Consider the following 22,882-nt stretch of genomic DNA (forward strand, 5'->3'; position numbering starts at 1 on the left):
AAAAACAAACTGAAAGGAGGAAAGATTCATTTTGGTTCATGGTTTCAATTCCATGTGGGTTGGTTGGTTCCACTGCTTTAGACTAGAGGGCAAGGCAGAAGGAAGAAGGGCTTGGGACAAGATATAGCTTTCAGGGATTAATCCACAGATGAGATTAGAGCCCTCATGATCCAATCACTGCCCCAAAGCCTCACCTCTGTATTGGCGGAGATCAAACTTTCAACACATGAGCCTTTCAGGGACAATCCAGATCCAAACTTAATAAGCACTTACTATGTTGCCAGACATTGGTGCACATAGTGTTTAGTACAAAATCTCATTTAATTTTTACCACATGGAAGAGGTCTTCTATTAGTTCCATTTTAAGATAATAAAATTGGTTATTTTTCTTTTCTTTCTTTCTTCTTTTTTTCTCCCTTAAGATAAGGTCTGGTTGTGTTGCCCAGAATAGCCTTGAACTCCTGGGCTCAAAAGATCCTGACTCAACATCCTGAGTAGCTGTGCCCAGTGGGTTATAGTTTTTGAAAGACTTTGTAGCTTGTCCAAAGTTACACAACTGAATGTTCTTAAGGTAAGTGGTAGAGCCAGATTCCAGTTTTCCCCTAAACCTTAAGCCCATTTATATACTCATAACATTCAAATACCTCAATCTAAGTTTTAAGACAGAAAATATTAAAGACCCTCAGCCTACCTTGCTTCTAATTTCTACCCCAAACCATCTGCTCTTGAAGCTTACAATTTCCTTCAAAATTTGCTCAGATAGACTCCCTAAAGAGATCTTATCTAGTCTTTGACTTTGAGATTCAGTGCAACATCCACCTCTGCCCTTAATTATGTCGTAATACTTTAGGATATGAATTCCCCTTCTTCAGTATTTACCACATGGCTTTGGAGGTGGTTGGTCACATAACACTTCATATGATTAAGTCCCATCCCATGTATGCTTGTTGATACCCCAACAGTTCAATTAATGGAAGCTGTAAAAAAATCTATATTTTGTATTCCCGCCTGAGTGAGGATACTCAAGGCAATTAGTTACTGGGTGTGTCATCTTTGCAAAGAATAGTTATCTATTCGGTCTGATACACCGTTTTAAAAAGCTAACATTTTAGTTGAAAGGAAGCGGCGCATAGATGATCTAAACAAAGTATTTAAAAGGTTCATGGAGGTGAATTGAAAATGTCTGCTGGAGCTTGCAAATGGGAACTGTGAGGTTTTGCGCTAGGGTTCAAGGATGGCTGGGGATATAGGATCTCTTCTGGGCCACAAAGTCTGAGGTGCTTTTGGCGCCGCTGTCTCACACGGCCTCGGGTTCGCTTTGCACCCGGACACGTGTCAAAATTTTAGATCAACCACGCGTCAGGCCCACTTATAAACGGTTAATAACCGCCTTTCTGGACCAGGCCTCTGCCCTCCATCTTTGTGCCGACAGGAGGGGCGGGGACGCCAGGTGTAGCCTGCTGACCCAGACGAGGCGGGTAGATACAGACCCCCACACCCAACAGTCAAGTTTTCAAAAAGCCCGCGCGTGGCGCCCCAGGCCGCATCCGTTGGGAACGGCCCTCAGCGCGCCCCTCATACCCTCCCCCGTCTAGCCATAGGCGGGAGGCGGCGCGGGGGTGACAGGCAGGATCCGCACCCAGGGGGCGCCGGGGGAAGCGCGCACCGGGGAGCGCGCCCGTCCAGCGGTCGCCGAAAACGGAAGTGGGTGCAAGGAGATCGCGGTGATTGGCTGAACTGACATGTCTCTCAAGGGGCTGGCGCGAACGCCACTGCGGAGTTGGGCGAGGGGATAAGGAAAGGGGAGGGGAAGAATCAGTGGGAACAGCCGCGGGGCTGGAAGAAAATGAATCGCGGGGGTGCGCGGAGCGCAGGGAAGGTCCCTTGTCCTGGTATACTGGGGCTCCCAGGAATGAAAGCCGGGCGGTAGAAGAAGCGGTGGAAGCAGAGCAGGCCAAGGGCTTGAATAGACCGCGGAGGGCGGGGAGTCCGTGAGCGAGAGCGGCGCTGCGGCGCGGTAGGCGGGACTTAGGAGAACGAGGCGGGGATTGGCTGGCAGCCCTGGGCTGCCGTACGTCGCTGGTGACGCACGCCTCGGGGAGGGTGCGCGCGCGTTCAGCGGCCTCTTTGTGTGGTGCCCAGATAGGGGAGCGGAGGTGGCGGTAGCGGCGGCCTTGGTTGTCTTCCAGTCTCCTCGGCTCGCCCTCTAGCCGGCACCTCTCCCCTTCCCTCCCCCTTCCTCTTCTCCTTCCTTCCCTCCCCTTCCCTTCCTCCCTTCCCCGTCGGTGGCGGCTCCAGCAACGGCTGGGCCCGAACTGTGAAGAGGCCTCCGCTAACGATAACGGCGGCGACGGCGAAACCTCGGAGCTCGCAGGGCGGGGGGAAGGCCCGGGCGGTGGAGATGGAGAATTCCCAGTTGTGTAAGCTGTTCATCGGCGGCCTCAACGTGCAGACGAGTGAGTCTGGCCTGCGCGGCCACTTTGAGGCCTTTGGGACTCTGACGGACTGCGTGGTGGTGGTGAACCCCCAGACCAAGCGCTCCCGTTGCTTCGGCTTCGTGACCTATTCCAATGTGGAGGAGGCCGACGCCGCCATGGCCGCCTCGCCCCACGCCGTGGACGGCAACACGGTGGAGCTGAAGCGGGCGGTGTCCCGGGAGGATTCGGCGCGGCCCGGCGCCCACGCCAAGGTGAAGAAGCTCTTTGTCGGGGGCCTTAAGGGAGACGTGGCCGAGGGCGACCTGATCGAGCACTTCTCGCAGTTCGGCACAGTGGAAAAGGCCGAGATTATTGCCGACAAGCAGTCGGGCAAGAAGCGCGGCTTCGGCTTCGTGTATTTCCAGAACCACGACGCGGCAGACAAGGCCGCGGTGGTCAAGTTCCACCCCATCCAGGGCCACCGCGTGGAGGTGAAGAAGGCGGTCCCCAAGGAGGATATCCACGCCGGCGGCGGCGGCGGCTCCCGCTCCTCCCGCGGCGGTCGGGGTGGCCGGGGCCGCGGCGGTGGGCGAGACCAGAACGGCCTGTCCAAGGGCGGCGGCGGCGGTTACAACAGCTACGGGGGTTACGGCGGCGGTGGCGGCGGTGGCTACAACGCTTACGGAGGCGGCGGAGGCGGCTCGTCCTACGGTGGCAGCGACTACGGGAACGGCTTCGGCGGTTTCGGCAGCTACAGCCAGCACCAGTCCTCCTACGGGCCGATGAAGAGCGGCGGCGGTGGCGGCGGAGGCAGCAGCTGGGGCGGTCGCAGTAACAGTGGACCTTACAGAGGCGGCTATGGCGGTGGGGGTGGCTATGGAGGCAGCTCCTTCTAAAAAATTCAAAATGCCTGGGAGTGGCTATAGGGGTAGCTCTTTTCAACAACCCAGGTGGGGTCAACTCCTAAGTCCCTTTCCTCTCCCACCGCCTTCCCCATTTTGCCCTTGGGGGAGCCGCTTCTCAGGCTGCTTACCCTTGGGGGTGTTCCCCCACTTGCCTGCCACCTCTCTTGTCTCTCTCTGCGAGAATGGACTCGGCCCCACATACACATTTTTGTGTTACAGTCATTGATGGACTCTATTTTTTTATTATTACTTGGACCTTGGTCGTTTTTATACTAGCAAAATGTCTTGTTTTAATTTGTGTTTTTTTTTTGGGGGGAGGGAGTGAACTTGCTGATTCTGTAGCAAAACCTGGGCGGGGGTTGGGGAGGGGGGTAGTTTACTTTGTTGTAAGGACTTGATACCTGGCTACAGCGTTTTCTATGAAACCTACTTGGATCCCATGCCTGAAATTTGGAAGCATATGTAAAAAAATCATTTTTACGTTTTATTTTTAATAAATCATTGTGTTTGACCGTACATGTCTAACATTTTTTTTCTAGGATCCATTCCGTACCGTTTTAAGGGATATTAGTTGAGATTTTCGTGTTAGTTCTTGATGTGTACTTAGAGAAACTTAAAAAGGTCCTGTGGGTTTTTTTTTTTTTTTTTTCTTTTTCCTGTTGCCCAGCTAGTGACGTGTTGAATTTTGTCCCTTACAGGCAAAACTTTTGAAGTGGTGGATGTGGCATTTAAAAAACCTTTTCAGTTTCTGTGCATCCATCTCTTGTACTAAGCAGTTTGCTTATCATCTTGCCATGGTTGGTCACTTTCTATGAGAATTTACTTAAAAGTATGTACTGTGTAGTTCTAAACGAAATAGTTTGTGTTAAGCATGTGTTTTCATTCATATAAACTGTTTAAAATTTTTCAGATGGCCTAGTTTCATCCCTTTTATTGGTTTGTCTGTAATAAATGGTTAAAAATAAGGGTTATATTTTACCCTCACTAAATGCATTTTTGTATTTTCAGAGCAGGTTTAAAAACGTTTTTTTCCTATAACTGAACTGTTGTCTTCATGAAAATCCTTATCCCAATCTTTGTAGCACCATCTAATGGCAGAATGACAGTATAGCTGTAAAATGATTTGTTAAATCTGTTCAGGACAATTGCATCAGATTTAGAAGTTTTGCCATCAAAAATCTGTGCAAACTTGGAAGTTACACATTTACTTGTAACTAAGTTGGGCTTCACAGGAATGTAGTTATGAGTCCCTATCACAGTCATCCTTTTTACATGAGATTTGAAAATGTAAACTGCTATACATAGCTTGGGCAGAAGCCCTAAATTGCTATGATAAATAATGAACCAGCTGTGTGTACTGGTATCTTAGGTGCAAGTTGTAAATCAAAATATCTGTGTTCTGCTTGGTTAACAAATGTATATTTGTAGCCCTTTCATGCAATAGAATTCAAGTTGTTGTTTATAAAAAAAAAAAAATAATAGGAGAAAATTGCCTTCCTGGATAGAAATCTAGAATAGCAACGTTTATGGATATCACAAATAAAGAATTCAATTCTTTACATGATTGAGTGAGAGTATGTATAACCTGGTGGGCGGGTTCAGAGTACCTATTAATCTAGCATACTTAACTTGATTTTATGTTAGCTTAAAATATTGGACTCATCTTGAAGTTGGAAGCCCAAAGATAGATTCTAAGAAACTTTCTGGGAAGATTACTGGGTTTTAAAGTATAAGAATATTTTAATGTTCACCCATTTTTAATTGTCACTAATTCTTAAGGTCTAATTTGCCAAAACTTTTAGAATTGTTGGGGCTTTACTTTTGAAGAGATGTCAGGATTGCTAGGCTAGGTTATGGCTTCTCAGTAGTTGCTTTGACAAAGCATAGTTAATTCTTGGTACAAATAACATTTTTCTGACAAATGGGATAGATGTTTGTACATTGAAAGAAGTGAAAAACATTGAGTGAAATCCTTTGCTCTCAAATAGATCTACAGTTTCCTTAAATTTCTGCTTTGTATTTTTACACATGGGCTAGGCTTGAAATTTGGTCTAGCTTCCTGGGGGTGCTGTTAAGATTCAGAAAATGATCTGCTTAAAATTTTCAGTGTTTTTGTTAAGCATTATCCTTGATTTAGTTTTGGTGGAAAGGTCTACTTCTGGGTCAGTAGGACTAGTTCATTTTTTTGAGTTTTTTTTTTAAGTCTAATAAGCATATTGTGACTTTGTAGTCCCAAAATAGTGACACAAATAGTTGGCAAATGACATTATGCAAAAAAGATTCCCTGTTAATTAGAAAATCAACTTACTGTTCTATTCATGGTATATAAACACTTTGGTATCATATCTACCCTTAAAAATTTCTATAGTCTGGACTGGCATCTAGTGAAGGAAAAAGCATAGTGGTATTTGTTCTTGGGTTCCTTTTGTGAGTGTTTATGTGAACGTTTTGGATTGCAGGGCTTTTTGGGTGGGTGAATGGGTGGAAACAACTGCTTTGAGTTTCCTTTCTCTTGTGAGAACTAATCAACATTACTAAAGATTTGAGAGTTAGAGGAGGTGGTACAGAATGTTGTCAATATTGAGTATAATTTTTGTGCCTTGTTTGAATCTAATTTGGGAGATAAAAGTGAACCTCTTAATTGTCTCCCTAATGTAAATATTTTTGGTATTTGTAGTACTTTTTTTAGTGTAAATTCTGAAGTAATCTGTTGAAAGTAGTGTAAAGGTCTTTTAAGGATGGTAATAATTTTGGGTCTTTAAGTTTACAAATGTTTAAGGTTTGTAGAACTGACTCAAATCTGAATGAATACACTAATTGTTACCTTCTGTAACTTAGTGATTTGGAACATACCTTTCATATTCAGATATTTTTGTTTTTAAGCAAGGTTAAAGGATTAAGGATACTTGAGAATTTTGAATTGTGATCATTGAATTATGATTCTTTCCCCCAAGACCAAAGGTGACGGTGTCAGTTGTTTGGTTTGTAGGTTTTTTTATTTATCTTTTAAGTGTGCTTAAGCTCAGAATTTACGTTTTAAGTTAAATTTGATTTGTGTCTTTGCTGGTCGAAAGTGGGGTTTTGGGTACTAGATTGGTTTGAGCATAACTGCATTTAGACAGTATATGGATTTTACTCCAAAAGACATTATACTTAAAGGGTAAGTCTCCCATTTTAACCAATTTATCACTGTTTCAGTATGATCATTGGGAAACATTTCCTCTCAGTTCTGTTTTGGCCTTTTGAAACAGGACAACAAAGACTAGGGATGCTTTTTCCTTAGTGTCTTTTTGCAGGTTATTTAGATGTGTGGTGGTTTCATGAAAAAAACATTGTATATATCTTTTCCAGTAAAAAGTTCCTTGAAAGTGGATAAGGCCTAAAAAATGTAATTTCTACTTTTTTATTTAAAAAATTGTATAACATTTGGATTGCATTTCAAGTCACACTTAGTATTACTGGGGAACATAAAATACAGAAACCTCACTGCTTTTTTGGGGCTGATCTGGTTTTTAAAGTTAAGATTTAGTAACTGCTTATAAACCAGACTGAAAAAAGTAAGTAATCCTAATAGGAGCAAATCTCTTTCTTGGGTAATCACTATCTGGTGTATAACCAACTACATCCTTTTTTGTGTGCATCTACGTTAATTTTTTAAAAATGGGATTATATTTTTGCCATTTTTATCATAAACATTCTTGCATATCAAGACAAGTAGACCTATCCATTCTTGTTAATGCCTGTATAATGTTCCATAGCATAGTTTCTACCACAACTTAGAATGTTCTGTTGGTGGACTTCTTCCATTTCTTGCTATTTTGAATAATGAGGTGATGGTTAGCCTTGCAGCTATGTACTCTCTCATCAAATGCATACTTCTTAGTTGATGCAATAGCTACTCAAGTTAAAAGTGCTAGATGAGAGTACAGCATTTCTTGATACAAGTATTTTTCAAGTCTTAGTATACACACAGAAAAATGTACATACTTATTTGGCTTTTTTAAAGTCTTGCTAAATTCAACTAACAAAATTTTACTGAAAAAATTTCAGTTAGATTATATATAATAATGTAGTATTAGTGATCTATGACAACCTTTGTATTGCTGTCTTCCCCTTTTGTTTTCTCCAGTAGTTTTCCTGCAGAGTATTTCCCAATTTTTCCATATGATGTCTGCATTTATCACTTAAATTTCATTAGTTCGAAGAATAGTATTGTTTGCTATGTGCATTGCACTGTGGTAAGTACTTTATATGCATCATTTCACTTATTTTTGTTCCCAGTAATTCTATGAAGGAATCCTGTTGCTCTATTTTGCATATTAGCTACAGACATATAACTTAGGTAATATACCCAAGATTGTGTAATTATTGAGAATAAGAAAAGATCTTTTAGCTTAGTTTTAAGTCATCTTGTAAGACGCAACTTTAACTTTCAGTGTCCAGAAATAACTTTTGGTTTGTTTTCTTATAAGATCTTATTTTCATGTACACACACACACATACACACATATTCTCTTGAAGAACAAAAGTAGGATCATTTTATATATATGTAATATTCATATGCATAAATGTATATTTTACATCAAAGACATCTTTACTTGTACGTATTGCTCTATCATATACCTGTATGGTACGTAGTCTAGCTGCACCATGATTTATTGATTAGCACATTTCTGGTTTTTCCTCCACTTATAATTTAAAGCTCCTTTTGCAGGATTTGGGTTACCATTTAGAACAAAATAAAGAGGAAAAAAGAGAAGATAAAAGCTTGACCAAAGCCATTTGTTAAAGTGTCCAGGAAATCTGTGAGAACCCTACAAGGAATTTTGGGTATTCTGTAGTCTTAATATTTCAATTTTGTTTTATAAATCCCCTCCCCCAATTTTGTTTTCATTTTCATTTAAGACAATTAAAATGTGTAACTTGTCTCAATTAAAAACAAGCCTTAATGACCTTATTTTCTGAAGAGACTATACATTGAGGCTTGGGATTATTTCATGGATATGCCATTTGTTCTTTTCTAGTTTATCCTCACTAAAGTTTGTGGCATGATATTCCAGTTGTGTGTTAAGAGGTTTTTCAGTGCAGAAATTGTCTTTAATTGAATTTTAAAATTATTTACTAAATATTCTGAAGAAGATCTCTTGAGAATACAGAAAGCAGTCTGGAAAAAAGGGTATACTGGGAGAGGTTTCATCTGCATCAGAGGTGAACAACACCAAAAATGTGAATTTCTAGTTGAAATGTGGATTCAGATCTTGCTTGTAACCTTGGTAAGTCAACTTATTTCCTCTATTATATAATTGCTTAGGTCCTATTCAATTTGATACTTTTGTTTTTTAGTTCTATTTGGTATTTATTAACAATCTTCGAGAGGAACTCTTAGATTCATTCTTAAGTGTATTCAACAGAAATTTATTGAATATTAGGACCAAGCCCTGTTTTCCAGGTGCCAACAGTTTATTTTGGTGGGATTTTTGTCAGATGCATGAGCTGTAGTGACTGTGGGGCAAGTAGAATGCAGAGAATGCATTTAGACTAGTTTTGACATTTGAAAAGGGCATTCTATGATTTATGCTCAAATGCAGAGGACAAAGCCTTGGGTTCCTTATACCTTTTTTTCCCCTTAGGTTGTTACATCACAAAGACCTGTTACATCACAAATAAAATCATCCATTTTACTTTTTATTATTTTGTGATTTTTTTTTTGCCTGAGTATTAATAGCAAATTGGCTGTGGGAAGCAAAACTTAAAAGTATTTTCAGTGGTAGAAATATAAATCATTTGAGATCTTGAAATGATAATCACTGTAGATTTCATAAGTCACAAATTGGAGCTACTTATGAAGATTCAAAAATTGTGACTTGAAACAACTTATGAATTGCTGTAGCTTAATAAAGAGGCTCACTTTTGGAGACCATTATTAAATTGCAGACAGCAGTGTGTTTGCTGTTTTGAATTTTGTTAGGTACTCTCCATATTTTGACTAAATAGCTAATTTTATTAAAAATAATTTTGTGGTGATTTATGAAAATTGATAAAAACGAAACTGAATTTATTATACTTGTTATTCCAAATTTCATTTTAAAATAGTTAATAGTTGTGTGATTTTGGGAAAGTACAGATAGTTTGAAAAGTGATAAATGGGCATGGATTATTAGCCTCAAATTGAGTTTGGCATATTGTGGGTATTCTTAGGCTTAAATTTAGTCTGTTTACTAAATATAATGTGTAGAAGATTTTTCTATGGAAGTAGAATTTATGGCTCTTTCCATAAAGAGGCACAAATCCGGTTTGAAAAATTAGTGTTTTACATTGGACCTGCTTTTGGGTGAACTTCATATGCTCTGAAAGTGAGAATTTAAATGCTATAAGATAAAACATTGATTATAAAAAGGGTATTTGAAAGCTGTTATTTAAAAAGGAATTTCAAACTAGAAAGGCTAAAAAGGGCAATTGAGTATCTCAACTTTTTTCACCCATTTAAAAAAACTCATCTGAATCTACATGATTTGAATTTTAAGAGAGGGAAAGGATTCAAGAAGATGCCTGTGCTAGGTAGGCATTTTCTTCTTTTTTCTTTTTCTCTCTCTTTTTACTGGGATTAACCCAGTGACACTGTACCTCTGGGCCATATCCTCAACCTCCTTATTTTTCCTTTTATTTTGAGACAGGGTCTTGCTAAGTTGCCAAGGCTGACCTTGAATTTGTGATCCTCCTGCCTCAGCCTCCCAAGCTGCTGGGATTACAGGCATGCACCACTGTACCCAGCTAAGAATTCTTAACTTCTCTACCCAGGCTGACTTTCTTTAGCTCTTTTGATTCTGAAATAGATTAGTGTCATTTCCTGCTCTAAAACTGGCTAATATGAACTTGTGCCATTTAGACAGTATGTTTATTTCCCATCAGTTTCATCAGATGTTTATTGAGCACCTTTGTGCAGAACACTTCTGTGATTTGCAGATGCATAGCAGTGGGATAAACATTGTAGTTGATTTAGTTTTTTATAAAATGATGGGACTTTTCAGCATTGTGGTCTTAAGATTGTTCACACCATCCAAATAGAAGTTATTGCCTTGAATATACATTTTCTGATTAAAATTATGTTCTCTAATTGGTTGTTAGTTTGACACCAAATGAAAGGTGCCTTTTGTCTTTGATGCTTATGTTGCAAATGTAATTTGCCTCATAGCATTTGATTTCATAGTCCTTAAGGACATAAATTTTGGCATCGAGTAGACCAAGTTCTATTCCAGACCTGGTTACTTTCCAGCTCTGACCTAGTATAAATTGACCTGAGCTTCATTTTCTTATCTCTTAAAAAAAAAAGAAGAGCGAGAGCAAGAGAGAGAGAGAGAGAGAGAGAGAGAGAGAGAGAGAGAGAGAGAGAGAGAGAGAGGGGGGAGTGGGTGGGGGGGGAGGGAGGGAGAGAAGAGAAAGAGATGAGAAAGAGACTGATTATGTAATACCTGTCTTACAGGGTTTATAAGAAGGCACATAAAGGGCTTATTATAAATTCTGGTAAACAGTAATGTTAATAGTGTGCCCCATGATAGGGAGATATGACTGACTCACAAAAGATATATCTTTATTTCACCCTCATCCTACCATATAGTATTTGCACAGTAAATGATATTAATAACTATTTTGAAAAGAGTTGTGATATATACACATACGTTGTCCATATTGCACTCTTAGTAACTTGGTATTTAGGCTTTTCCCTTCACTTGTTGACTGAGGAATGGGAGCCTCCTAAACCTTTGTTACTTTAACCCAAGAGGAGAGAGGTAAATCTTGTTAGCTGTAAATTGTTAACTATCAAGAAGGTAAAAATGAATGTGAATGTTGGGGAGAGGTAACTTCCAGGTAGGAAAAAGGATCAAGAAAAGCATGTGGTGGATAAAATGTATAACCTTATTAGTCTCACAGAGAGGCAAGAGAAGAAAGAGGACACTTCAAGTAGAGAACAAATTGGCAGAGACATAGGAACACAGAGAGGTATGCCTATTACGGGCTACACACAATGGAAGGCACATTTACAAGTGTTCTCATTGGAGTCAGTCAGTAACCCTCTGCAGAGAAGGTAGCTGGGGAGCTCATCTCAGAAACATTAAGTAAATATTTCCAAGGCTACCCAACTGGTGAAATGATACAGGGTCAAGTGTCAATAATCTGTGGTCATACTCTTATAGCACTAAATATTGGTTTCCAAATAACTAGCAATGTGTATTAAGGATAAAAGAGTTATGAGAATTAATTTGGGAAAAGTAAGTTGGAACCATTGTTACTGAGATCTTAAGTAGAAGGCTAAGGAATTTGGACTTTAGTGGGCAGTGGAAGTCACTAAAGGTTTTTGAGCTACAGTAATTGTTTTGAAACGAATTCAAGGTTATTCCAGTAGCACTGAGTAAAATAAATGGCAGTGGGTGATGTTTCAGGTAGTAAGACTGCTAAGACAACCCTTATTAACAAGGAAAGAGAATCAGAATGTGAACACAGTTAGCATTAGAAATACACTGAAGGAATTTGAGGGAAATTATGATATGTATAACTGGCAAATTATTGGGTATTTGGTAAATAAGGGAGAGGGGAGTAATTGAATCAAAATTACTGTGTGAGAAGGAGGATGGAGGTGACACTGGGAATAGAAAGGAGGGGGTTCAGAGAAAATGTTTGGACATTGTTGAAGATGCAGGTAGCACATAGAAGCATTCTGTCTTGCCTATAGCCTTACAAAAAGGTCACTACCTTCCTTATCCACTTTCCACCTCTCTCTCCCACTGTATTCCTGTAAGACGGATTCCTAAAGAACTGCATATTCTTCTCTCTGGCTTCATTCATTTTTGGTTTACACTGTGAGAAAAACCAGTAGGTGGTTTTTGGAGGGTGAGTGAAGTGGAGGTAAAAATATTTGTTCCTTCATTTCCCTAAATAAAATTACTCAGCAACAGATGATTGATGTCCACAGTTCTGTTCCCTTGTCCCTCTCTTACAGCTTTGGTCTTTTCTGGCTTGTGATAATCACTGTCTCCTATTGCTCCATCAGGCTTCCTAATCCCAAAATAGTTTGTCAAATCTTGTTGATTTCCTTTAACTTGGGCTGATACCCTCGTAAGTAGTTCCTTCTATTAAAACTTCAATAACTATTTGAGTGTATCATCTTTTGTCATCTCTTCAGTGAAATTTGTTTAATCCCCTCGATGTTTTCTAATTACTTGGTCTCCTACATATCATCACCCTTGGAGAAGACCTGGTCGTTTCTACTAGGTCACTATCCTCACCTGTTAGGGGTGTTCCCTGCATATCTGAAATGCAATGTCTTCCTATTTTTTTGCCATCAGGTTAAATTTTATTTTTCTTCTGCTTGATGATGCCATGATAATACAGCAGAGAACAAAAGAAACAAAAATCCAAACCCTCATAGAACTTTTAATGGGGAGAGACAATACAACAATAAATTATATGGTATGTTCGAAGATGAGTGGTATGGAAAAAATTGAGGGGTTGGGAGTACTGCAAAGCAGGATGTGTTGTGAGCATAGAGCAATTTAAAATGGGTAGTATATGTAGGTTTCTGAGAAAGTGGCATTAGAGCAAGGAGTTGAAGGAAATGGAATGAGCAAAAGGTAGATATTTAGAAGAACATTCCAGGTAAAGGATCAGGAAGACAAAAATTGTGAGGCAGGACTGTGCCTGGCCTCTGAGGAAACACAAGTTGTTCAGGGTGGCTGTTGCTGAGAGAAGAGAAGGAAAGGAGTAGTTTTTAAGGTACCTGGGTACTTCCTATACAGTCCTACTGTGTGTACATTCTGTATCACTGTCATAAACTTTAGCTATGAGTATAATAATCAGTGCATAGTTTTTAAAGTCCTAACAAATCTCTGAATATGGGGGTTGATCTTAAGAATCCCTGACACAGATATCTTTTTTTTTTTTTAACCATAACCAAATTATTTGGAAAACATCAGGTTATACATAAAATTTGCTGTTTGGGCCACTTATCACATAAATTGGCCAACTTTGTTTAGTGGAGAGTTCCTCTGAGCTATTTGTTTTGCAAATTTCTTTTTCCAAAAACTTCCCTCTGATTGGCTCTAGTCACATTTTTGTACTTTAGTATCTGAAATTGCCTATGGTTACTTATCAGAGTGGGAAAAGTGTTGAAAGAGGAGGGTGATATAAAATATGAATTTATTTAGTAAGAACTGTTACAGCATTTATTTTCTTTGGCTCTGGGACTCCATTATGAGGAATTTAACCCAAGAAAACAATTCAATGAGAGGAAAACAGTTCTTGTATAAAAATGATCATTATAACATAGCAAAAAATTGGAAACCATATAAATGTGTCAAACATTTGGAAAGTAGTATCTACATTGTACTCTGTCAAAAAATGCCATACTAACCCAGTGTCTATCAACAGGTGAGTGAATGGGTAAACAAAATACGGTATACATGTACAATGGAATAGTATTTAGACATAAGAAGGAATCAAGTTCTGGTATGTGCTACAACATGAATAAACTTTGAAAAACAAGATTTACTAAGCAAATTAAGTCCAACCAAAAGGACAAATATTTAGTGAAAGATTGTAATCATACAAGGCACCCAAGACAGGCAGATTCATAGAGATAGAAAAATAGAATAAAGACTGAGGATATAGCTCAGAGGAGGCCCTAGGTTCAATCCCCAGTACTTCGAGGGGCAGTGTGGTGGGGAGAAAAACAAAAAACAGTTGAATAGAGGTTAGCAGGAATGAAGAGGAGGCAATGAGTGTAGAACTTCATGGGATGATGAAAAAGTTCTGGAAATGGTAAGTGGCAGTTTTGTACAAAGTTGTGAATATACTTAATGCCACTGACTCAGTGACATGAATGTTTAAAAGTGGTTAAAACTGCAAGCTTTATATATATTTTACTATGATAAATTATAACAATGTAATATGTAAGTATATTAAAGTAGTTGGATTAAAAATTACATCTTTGAAATAAAAAAATTTTTTAAAAAATCATGGGAAATTACCTAATTGCAATTGCTTAGAATTACAAATGCCCTTTTAAAAATACCACAGAAAAGCCAAGTGCAGTGACAGGTACCTGTAATCATAGTGACTTGGGAGGCTAAGGTAGGAGGATCGAGTTCAAGGCCAGCCTGAGCAATTTAGCAAGACCCTGTCTTGAAATAAAAATAAATAAATAGGGCTGTGGTTGTAGCACGATGGTGGAGCACTTGCCTAGCACTTGTAAGGCACTGGGTTTGATTCTCAGCACCACATAAAAATAAATAAAGGTATTATGTCCACCTATAACTATAAATAAATAAATAAATAGGATTGGTGGTGTAGCTTGGTAAAGTGCCTCTGGATTTGATCCCAAGTACTAGGGGGGAAAAGACACAGAATAATAAGTTCTCAACTTTAGTTCTATTCCTTCTGTCTTCCTCCTTTCCCCAAATGGAAATTGTCTCCTACTGTCTCCCTTAGTACCTTTTCTATACTTAATTCTTAAGTCTCTTATTTTTTACCATTATGTATGTCTGAATTTTTCTCAAATAGTTTATAAGATCTTTGGAATTCAGGATTTATGTTGTAGCTTCCTGGTGTAGCCTATTGTATAGGAGTGAGACTTTTTTTGACTGAATTAGACACATGTATGAAGGTAGAGATTTATAATTTTTGCATGTGGATTTTAATATTTTAAGCATATGCCTACTCTGTTCTCTGTATCTGCTAGATGTGCAGATCTGACCCTCACCAACATACACATCACTATATTGACTTTGGGGCTGTGTGTCATCTACATTTTACTTTCTTATATAATAGTACTGTTTTCTTTGTACCCAGAGGAAGGAACTGGAGAGGTGAGACAAGGGCAGCAGATAGAGAATCAAGACAGTTGGTTTCAACTAGCATGTACCTGTGTACAAGTCATAAGAAAAAATTAATGCTCATTCTTGAATGTCTGTGAAGGAAACAAATTTTTACCCACCTAAACCTTCCTAAACCACTGGTGTAAAATTTTCACTTTTGTTATGGAGAGATGTACACGTTTACCAGCAGAGGGCACCAGTTGCAGATTTAGGAGAGGAAGAAATTTCTCGGGAAGACTCCGAGACTGCAATGTACTACTGGTCTGTGTGAAGCCCCCTTGTTGCAACATTTTGTCTGACTTTTCTTTGATTCCCTGATGTCTGGTGGTGCTCTTCTAGTTTTCCCCAAGAATAGTCTTTTTGCTAGGTCTGACTGGTAAGCTAGAGACCAGAGAACTTTTTTATAGTAGGTGTTTAGAAGCTTTCAGTGCCAACTTATATGTAATATTTTTAGGGATTCAATGCTGTTGATCCTCCAGAGGTGACATGGAAAGGGCATTAGGAGAGGTCTAGACTCACCTACCTTGCCCCTTCTGAGTTGACAGTTTTCTGTCTCTGTCTGGAGTGGCTTCTCTCTAAAATAGAGGTAATAAGGTAGGGGTAGTACCTGCCCTGTACAATAGTAAGTAGTTGTCTGTGAGATTGGGCAGACCTGGATTCAAATTCCAGCTTTGTCATTTACTTCCTATGGGCCTTGGTCAAATTATTTAACTCCCAGAACCTCAGTTTTCTCACATAACCTTCACAGGGTTAAGGATTCAATGAGAGGGACACATGCAACATGCAGAGAGTTCAGGGTCTAGCCCAGAGTAAACATTCAAGAAACAGGAGTTATTATTCAGGGTAGTGTTACCTCGAGTCAGAGGAAATTGTGGATATGAAGAATTTTGTAAGCTTAAGTGCTTGTTTGAGCAGTTTATATACTAAAATTGGAATGATACAGAGAAGATTAGCTTGACACCTGTGTAAGGATGACATGCAAATTTGTGGAGTGCTCTATATTTAAAAAAAAAAGATTTGTAGACTTAAAAGTGCATCATGAACATCATGGATGATTATATTTTGGAATCTTTAGGACATGGTTCTTTTTTTCTTTTTTAATTTGATTTTTTATTTAATTTGAGTTTTCATTTAATTTTTTTCTTATTTAATTTTTAATAAAATGCCAATATAAATTCAAATTTTCTTTTTTTATTTTTACAGACTACATTTTGATTCATTGTACACAAATGGGGTACATCATTTTCATTTCTATGGTTGTACACAATGTAGATTCACACCATTCATTCATGTAATCATACATATACAATAGGGCAGTACTATGTCTCAGTCCACTATCATTCCATCCCTACCCCCTCCGGCCCCATTTTCCTCTACACCATCCAAACTTCCTCCATTCTTCTCTTGCCCACCCGCCCCGCCACCCACCTCTCATTATGTATCATCATCCACTTATCAGAGATAACATTTGACCTTTGGTTTTTTGGGCTTGGCCTGTTTAACTTAGCATGATATTCTCCAGCTCCATCCATTTACCAGCAAATGCCATAATTTTATTCTTCTTTATGACTGAGTAATATTCCATTGTGTGTGTGTGTGTGTGTGTGTGTGTGTGTGTGTGTGTGTGTATATATATCTCAACAGTTTCTTTATCCATTTATCAATTGAAGGGCATCTAGGTTGGTTCCACAATCTAACTATTGTGATTTGAGCTGCTATAAACATTGATGTGGCTGCATCACTGTAGTATGATGATTTTAAATCCTTTGGGTATAAACAAAGGAGTGGGATGGCTGGGTCAAATGGTGGGTCCATTCCAAGTTTTCTGAGGAATCTCCATACTGCTTTCCAGAGTGGCTGCACCAATTTGCAACTCCACTAGCAATGTATGAGTGCCTTTTTCCCCCACATCCATGCCATCACTTATTATTGCTTGTGTTCTTGATAATAGCCATTCTAATTGGAGTCAGATGAAATCTTAGGGTGGTTTTAATTTGCATTTCTCTAATTACTAGAGATGATGAGCACTTTTTCATATATTTGTTGATCACCTGTATATCTTCTGTGAAGTGTCTGCCCAGTTCCTTAGCCCACTTATTGATTGGGTTCTTTGTATTTTTGGTGTAAAGTTTTTTAAGTTCATTATAAATTTTGGAGATAAGTGCTTTGTCTGAACTGTATGTGGAAAAGATTTTCTTCTACTCTGTAGGCTCTCTTTCCACATTATTGATTGTTTCTTTTGCTGAGAAAAAGCTTTTTGGTTTGAATCTATTTCACATTCAAACCTTAATATCCCTGGGAGGTATTGTTATTGGTTTATATATATACTTTTTTTTTTTTTTTTTTCTGAGAAAATTGAGGCTTATAAAGTAACTTGCCTAGGATCATGTTTCTGGTAAGTACATTCGGACCCTTCACTATCTGATTCCAATGGTCTAGGCTTTTTTCATTGTTCTAAGTAGTCTTTGTTCTAGCTATGCATTATAGCCACTGAGGAAGCTCATTAAAATTCCTACTCCTGCGCTCTGATTCTATAGTGTGATGTCAAGCCTGACCCTACAGTGGTTTTTTTTCCCCCCAAAATTTACATAAAATAAAATTTACCCGTTTTTTTAAGTATATAGTTTAAAAACCATAGTAGTTGTATGCAGTCTAATTATTAAGACAATCAAGATATAGAACATTTTCATAACCCTAAAAAGTTTCTGTGATTTTTGATTCCCTAATGCCTTGTCTACCCTTTATTTTTAAAAGTTAATTTTTTTTTAATGTGCTAGGAATTGAACCCAAGATGCCTATACTTCTACCTAGATGGACTGATGGTTCTGATGCACAGCTGGATATGGGACCGCTTCACTGTGTTATGGTGACTGCAAAAATGAGGATTAGAAGTCCTGGGAAAGGTGGATAAAAGTGAGAAAAGAAGAAAAAGGCAATTAAAAGAAAGGATAATTGGCCTGTCTCTAGATGAACTATCTGTATGCCAGTATAGCATATAGATGGAGAATGGAGAAAAGAACTTTTCAGACCACACCTGGCTTAAAATTTTTTTTCTTCTTCCAACATGATTTTTCCCCAAGTAACATGAGCTTACAGATTCTAGAGTTGATGTATAGGGCTGGATAAATCACTTTAGTGTGGAGATCTGGGGTCACTAACTATACTTGGCAAACTGGAGGAAACCTGGGTAATGGGAAGGAATTTGGGGCTTAGATACTACTGTTGGGTAATCCAAGGATGGGGCCTTCTCCTCCAGGCAGATAATACTTGGGTTCCTTTGACTTTCTTCAGTAAGAATTCAACAGCAACTCTCCTTAATCTGAAGACTAGTCAGAAAAATTAGCCTAGAGCCAATAGATTCAGGCTGTGTCCCAGAGAACATTTGGGTAATAAGGTAGAAAATATAAAATGGAGCTTTGAAACCAGAGAAGATTTACACCAGGAGTACAGAGACTTTGACACTTGACTTAGCTCTGCACCTGGTTTTACGAGATGACTTTTCTTTTCTAGATGACTTTCTCTGATCGTTCTCTGTTCTCTGGATAGTGAGTAGTGAATAAAATGTTCAGTGGGTAGGTAGCAATATAATTTTGACATACATTGTAGTGATATTGGTTAGTATGGCAAAAGTAGATTGCAAAGGATATTCTGTAGGATCCTTACACTGGCTTTTAATAGTTGTATTTGGAAACTTGAATTTCCTTTTCTGAACTTTTTTCTTTATCTGTTTTGTTAGATGTGGCATTTCCCCTCTTTCCTGTGTGGTGAAGATGCGAATGAGGGTATATACAAAGGACAAGTCATCTCATTCTTATGTTCCTCTTATGAATCACCCAGTTGTTTTCCTGGTGGATGCCTGCACTCTGGCACAGATTCTGGGATTCAGTTTCCTTGTTTGTGATGTTCAGCTTTTTGTGGTCCCTGTGATTAACCTAAAGAGGAAACATGGAGCAGAGCTACAACGCTGATTAGAGGAGGAAGAGACGTAAGGGAGAAAGATATATGAAGGGTATTATGGAAAGAAAACATGAAGCTACAGTGCTTTAGAGTGTAAATAAAACCCAGGCCTCTTCTCACTTGAGAAAAAGTGAGTTGGAGGATGGCTCCATCTAAGAGGATACAAGTATCAAGGGAGGAGGTGTTCTTGGGGAATAATATCCTGGCCGGTTTGAGTTCAGGAGACTATGTAGAGTTTAAGTGACTTGTAGTCTTTGTCACCTCAGTGTTCTTCCCTCCATTCTGTGATTTCAGGACTTTGTAATAGTGAAAATAAGAACAATAGATATACTGAGCATCTCTGTTGTTTTCATGTACATCATGCTATCTTCCCTGAAGTTCCCCACAAAACAAGAGTCCACTAATTTCTCCTTAAATAATCACATAGTTTAAATTGAGAAGAAAAATGGGATGTTAAAAACATTTGGAATCAAGTGATTTTAGAGTTGAAAGGGCACTTGAGGCTGGTGTGATCCCATGTTTGAACACGGAACTGAGCTGAGCATGAGGTCCAGATCTGGAGATTACAGGGCATAAGAGATTTAGTGGAAGACTTACTAGTTGGAGCCACACACAGCTTAAATTTCAATACAACAGACTTTAGGAAGATGTTTTAGGGTCATACCATGAAATTGGTGATTTTTCAGCATGGCCTAGGGCGATAAGCCTGTGCAGTGTTCATCGTGATGACTTTACTGCAATAACCTTTGACCTCTTGAGGTAAAATAGGGTTTGTTTCATTTTCATCTATTTTTACCAGCTCTGTTTTTCTAATTTCTAATTTTCTATGTTCTTTTCCTCTGTGTTCTTTTTAGTTCTATCAGGTTCTTTCCCCCTAGTTTCTCTCCATTGGTCAGACTCAGGGCTACTGTGGATTTTGGGAGGAGGAATTGGAACCTGAACTGTGACCCACAGTGAATTTCCCTAGGTGGATAAACTCCACTGCAGTCCACAGAGGGGCCTCCTCATTCCAGCAATCTGTCTAGGCTGACAGACTCATAGCCTATGGGGAGGGGTGGGGGAGGGGGGTCAGTATTTCTTGGGCTAGTGAGGAACTGCTGGATCCTTTGCAGCATAGGCAGAGGAGGCAGGAGCCCCTCGGGTGGGCTAGTTGCTTGAGCTGGGGATGCCTGGGCAGATGCTGAAGCAGCTGGAAAGGTGGCACCGCACTTGGGTCGCAGAAGCTGCCGCTGTTCCTAGGAGACGGAGAAGCAGCAAGCCTGCGGGGGAGGGGGAGCAAGTGGGTTGCTGCTTTTAGCAGCTGAAAGGACTGCAGGGAGCTCTGGGTAAGACATTTTCTAAGGCTGCTGCTTCTGCGGTAGAAACTGCCGCGAGTAAGTCAGAGGAAGGAGGATCGAGAGGGAGGAGGCTTCAGTTGCAGCCATGCTGAATCACTGTTGCTGATCAGATCTCCCGCTGGGCTGCTGGGAGAACTGAGAACAGAGCTAGAATCGCCAGGTATATGCACTGTTCAGCGGCTACCACCCCTGCTGGGCCTCGCACAATGGAGGGTGAAAGGTATGTATGTATAAGTGCGTGTTTTTTGTGTGTAAGTAACTGTATGCTCTTGGTATATCCACTAGCTTTTGTGTTTGCATTGATTAGGCGGGGTTGGAAAATCTGGCCACGGATGGATCCCAAAGGGCATCAAAGTAGGGAAGCCCCTTTCTAAACCCATCCCTTAACAGAGGCTACAGAGGTGGAATTCCGCAAAGGCAGGTCTGGGTTTGCTGGGCACAGAAAAGAAGGGACTTCCTGGCTGGTGCTGAGGAATAGTTTCAGCACGGCTTGAATCACGATTACCTTTCTCAGGCTGTTTCAAGGAGGCGTTTCCCTTTCCTGGCGTCTTTCCCTGGGTGTTTCTTTGGTGGGGGGGGTTTGCTGTCATAGCAGGACTGGCCTGGCATAGAACAGTTGGATTTTTTTTATACTTAAGTGCCCAAATCTTCAGGAAGTATACCATGCTGATCTCTTTCCTAAAATGTATGTGTGTGTGTGTGTGTGTGTGTGTGTGTGTGTGTGTGTGTTTTCAGGGATGGAAAGAAACCCAGTCAGATGACACTTTAGTCTGAATTTCATCTGTATTTGAGAGGGAAGATAACTGGGGATTTAACCCAGGGCAGTTTACTACTGAATCAAATCCCCAGCTTTTTTTAAATTTTGGGACAGGGTCTCAGTAAGTTGCTGAGGCTGGCCTTAAACTTGTGATCCTCCTGTCTCAGCCTCCCGACCTGCTGGTATTATAGGCATGTGTCACCATGCCCAGCAAGTTTTATCTGTATTGAAAAGTTTATGTGATACTGCAAGTTTGTGCTTTAGAGGAACTCTTACTTCTTCCTCTGGGGATTTCTTATTAAATAGGAATTAAAAGAAAGAATTTATATAATTGTGTTGAGTGAGAACTAACTATCCAGGATTTATTACCTGGCAGGCACATTCATATGAATTTTTAAATTATCTGAGAATGTGATCCTTGCATTGTTAAGGTGCTCAGTACCGTGTTGGGGTGGGTCATTCCTCTCTCTGAATTGGAAATGTGAGTGCCACCTCTTCATTCTTTGGGTATGTGCTGGTAGAGAACAGGGCTTATCATTTTCCTTGAGGGCAGGAGACTTCAGGGAGGGCTTAGGCCATAGCAACGTACTGCTGAAGGGGAGGCTGCTGCTCTGAGTTGTAGTTTTAATGCAGACAATAACTGGCTGATTAAATGAGAACAGTCTCAACTAAGTGCTGTCTGGAGAGCACCTTGATAAACACTTCCTTTGCATGTGTTGTTCTGACTCCTGCCTGTCATGGGGCAGAGTGATGTCATTAAACAACTTTAGACCCTATTAGAAGTAGCATGTTGGGTGTCTTCTCAGTCTCCTGTTTGAACAGGCTTGGGAACTGTGCTTCTTGATGTTACTCCCACAGGAAGAGTCTGCGACGTTTCAGATCAAGAATGATGCTAGTGCATCCTCTTTTGCTCTTTGCTCGAGGAGTTTAGTGTTGAGCTCCATGTGTCTGTGCCCTCCTTAGGACCTTGTTGGTCTAATATGTAGCAGAGGGCAGGGTGATATTCTGGATTCTGAATCACACCTGTTTGCGTGACCCATGGCATCCTGGGGTTGAGAGATTGGCATGAGACTATCAGCAACTGATCAGCACTTTTGGGCACTGACTATGTTCCCAGTTCTGTGTTCAGAAATGTAATGAGTCTCTGCTCCCAAAAGCTCTTGGGCACAATGTTCTTCAATTCCCTGGTGCTCTCAACTGGATGCCTTTTCCCCCCCAAGAGTCCTCTCTCAAGGATGTTTTAAAATTTCACTTCGTTTTGGAAAACCTGAACTTTTCTAGTTCCTGCTGGTGTTCTTAACACCTCTAGGCTGTATCTCAGAATTCAATACTGAATAATAGGCCCCCCTATTATTCAGATCTTTGGTGCTTTTGTTTCATTTATCTTTCAAGTCCCCAAACTTGGAGATAAGTCCGCAAGAGCAAGGATGGTGCCTTGTACTTTTTTTCTGAATATTCCTCACTGACTGCCATCACTGCACAAATAGCAGGTGCTGGGCAGTTATTTGGTTAACTGATAACTTTTGTGGAAAAATCTGATAAGTAAAAAGAAAATTATTGAAAAACAGATTGAAACCTTTGGCCAATAGGTTCATCCTTGGATATCAGCCTTATCTCAGCACAGATAACTAACCTCATGAAA

General features: G+C 39.9%; 2 protein-coding genes and 1 non-coding gene across 4 annotated transcripts in view; all 3 read left to right on the top strand.

Moving 5' to 3' along the window:
• The first annotated feature begins 2,103 nt into the window (after positions 1-2,103).
• Hnrnpa0 (heterogeneous nuclear ribonucleoprotein A0) lies at positions 2,104-4,831 on the top strand. Its single transcript, XM_047556968.1, has one exon. The coding sequence runs from the start codon at positions 2,402-2,404 to the stop codon at positions 3,311-3,313; it is 912 nt and encodes a 303-aa protein (XP_047412924.1). The 5' UTR covers positions 2,104-2,401; the 3' UTR covers positions 3,314-4,831.
• Positions 4,832-16,088: 11,257 nt separating this feature from the next.
• LOC124987690 (U6 spliceosomal RNA) lies at positions 16,089-16,195 on the top strand. The gene has a single exon (XR_007109221.1). It is a non-coding gene; the product is annotated as a U6 spliceosomal RNA (small nuclear RNA).
• A 4,051-nt stretch (positions 16,196-20,246) lies between these two features.
• The window catches only part of Klhl3 (kelch like family member 3), a 98,502-nt gene continuing 95,866 nt past the window's right edge, over positions 20,247-22,882 (top strand). For both annotated transcript variants that reach the window (XM_047556642.1, XM_047556644.1), the window contains exon 1: positions 20,247-20,703. In XM_047556642.1, coding sequence (XP_047412598.1) covers positions 20,648-20,703 — 56 coding nt within the window. In that variant the 5' untranslated portion in view covers positions 20,247-20,647. The remainder of the gene's footprint in view (positions 20,704-22,882) is intronic.

Source organism: Sciurus carolinensis, chromosome 6 (assembly GCF_902686445.1).
Source record: "Sciurus carolinensis chromosome 6, mSciCar1.2, whole genome shotgun sequence".
NCBI lineage: Eukaryota > Metazoa > Chordata > Mammalia > Rodentia > Sciuridae > Sciurus > Sciurus carolinensis.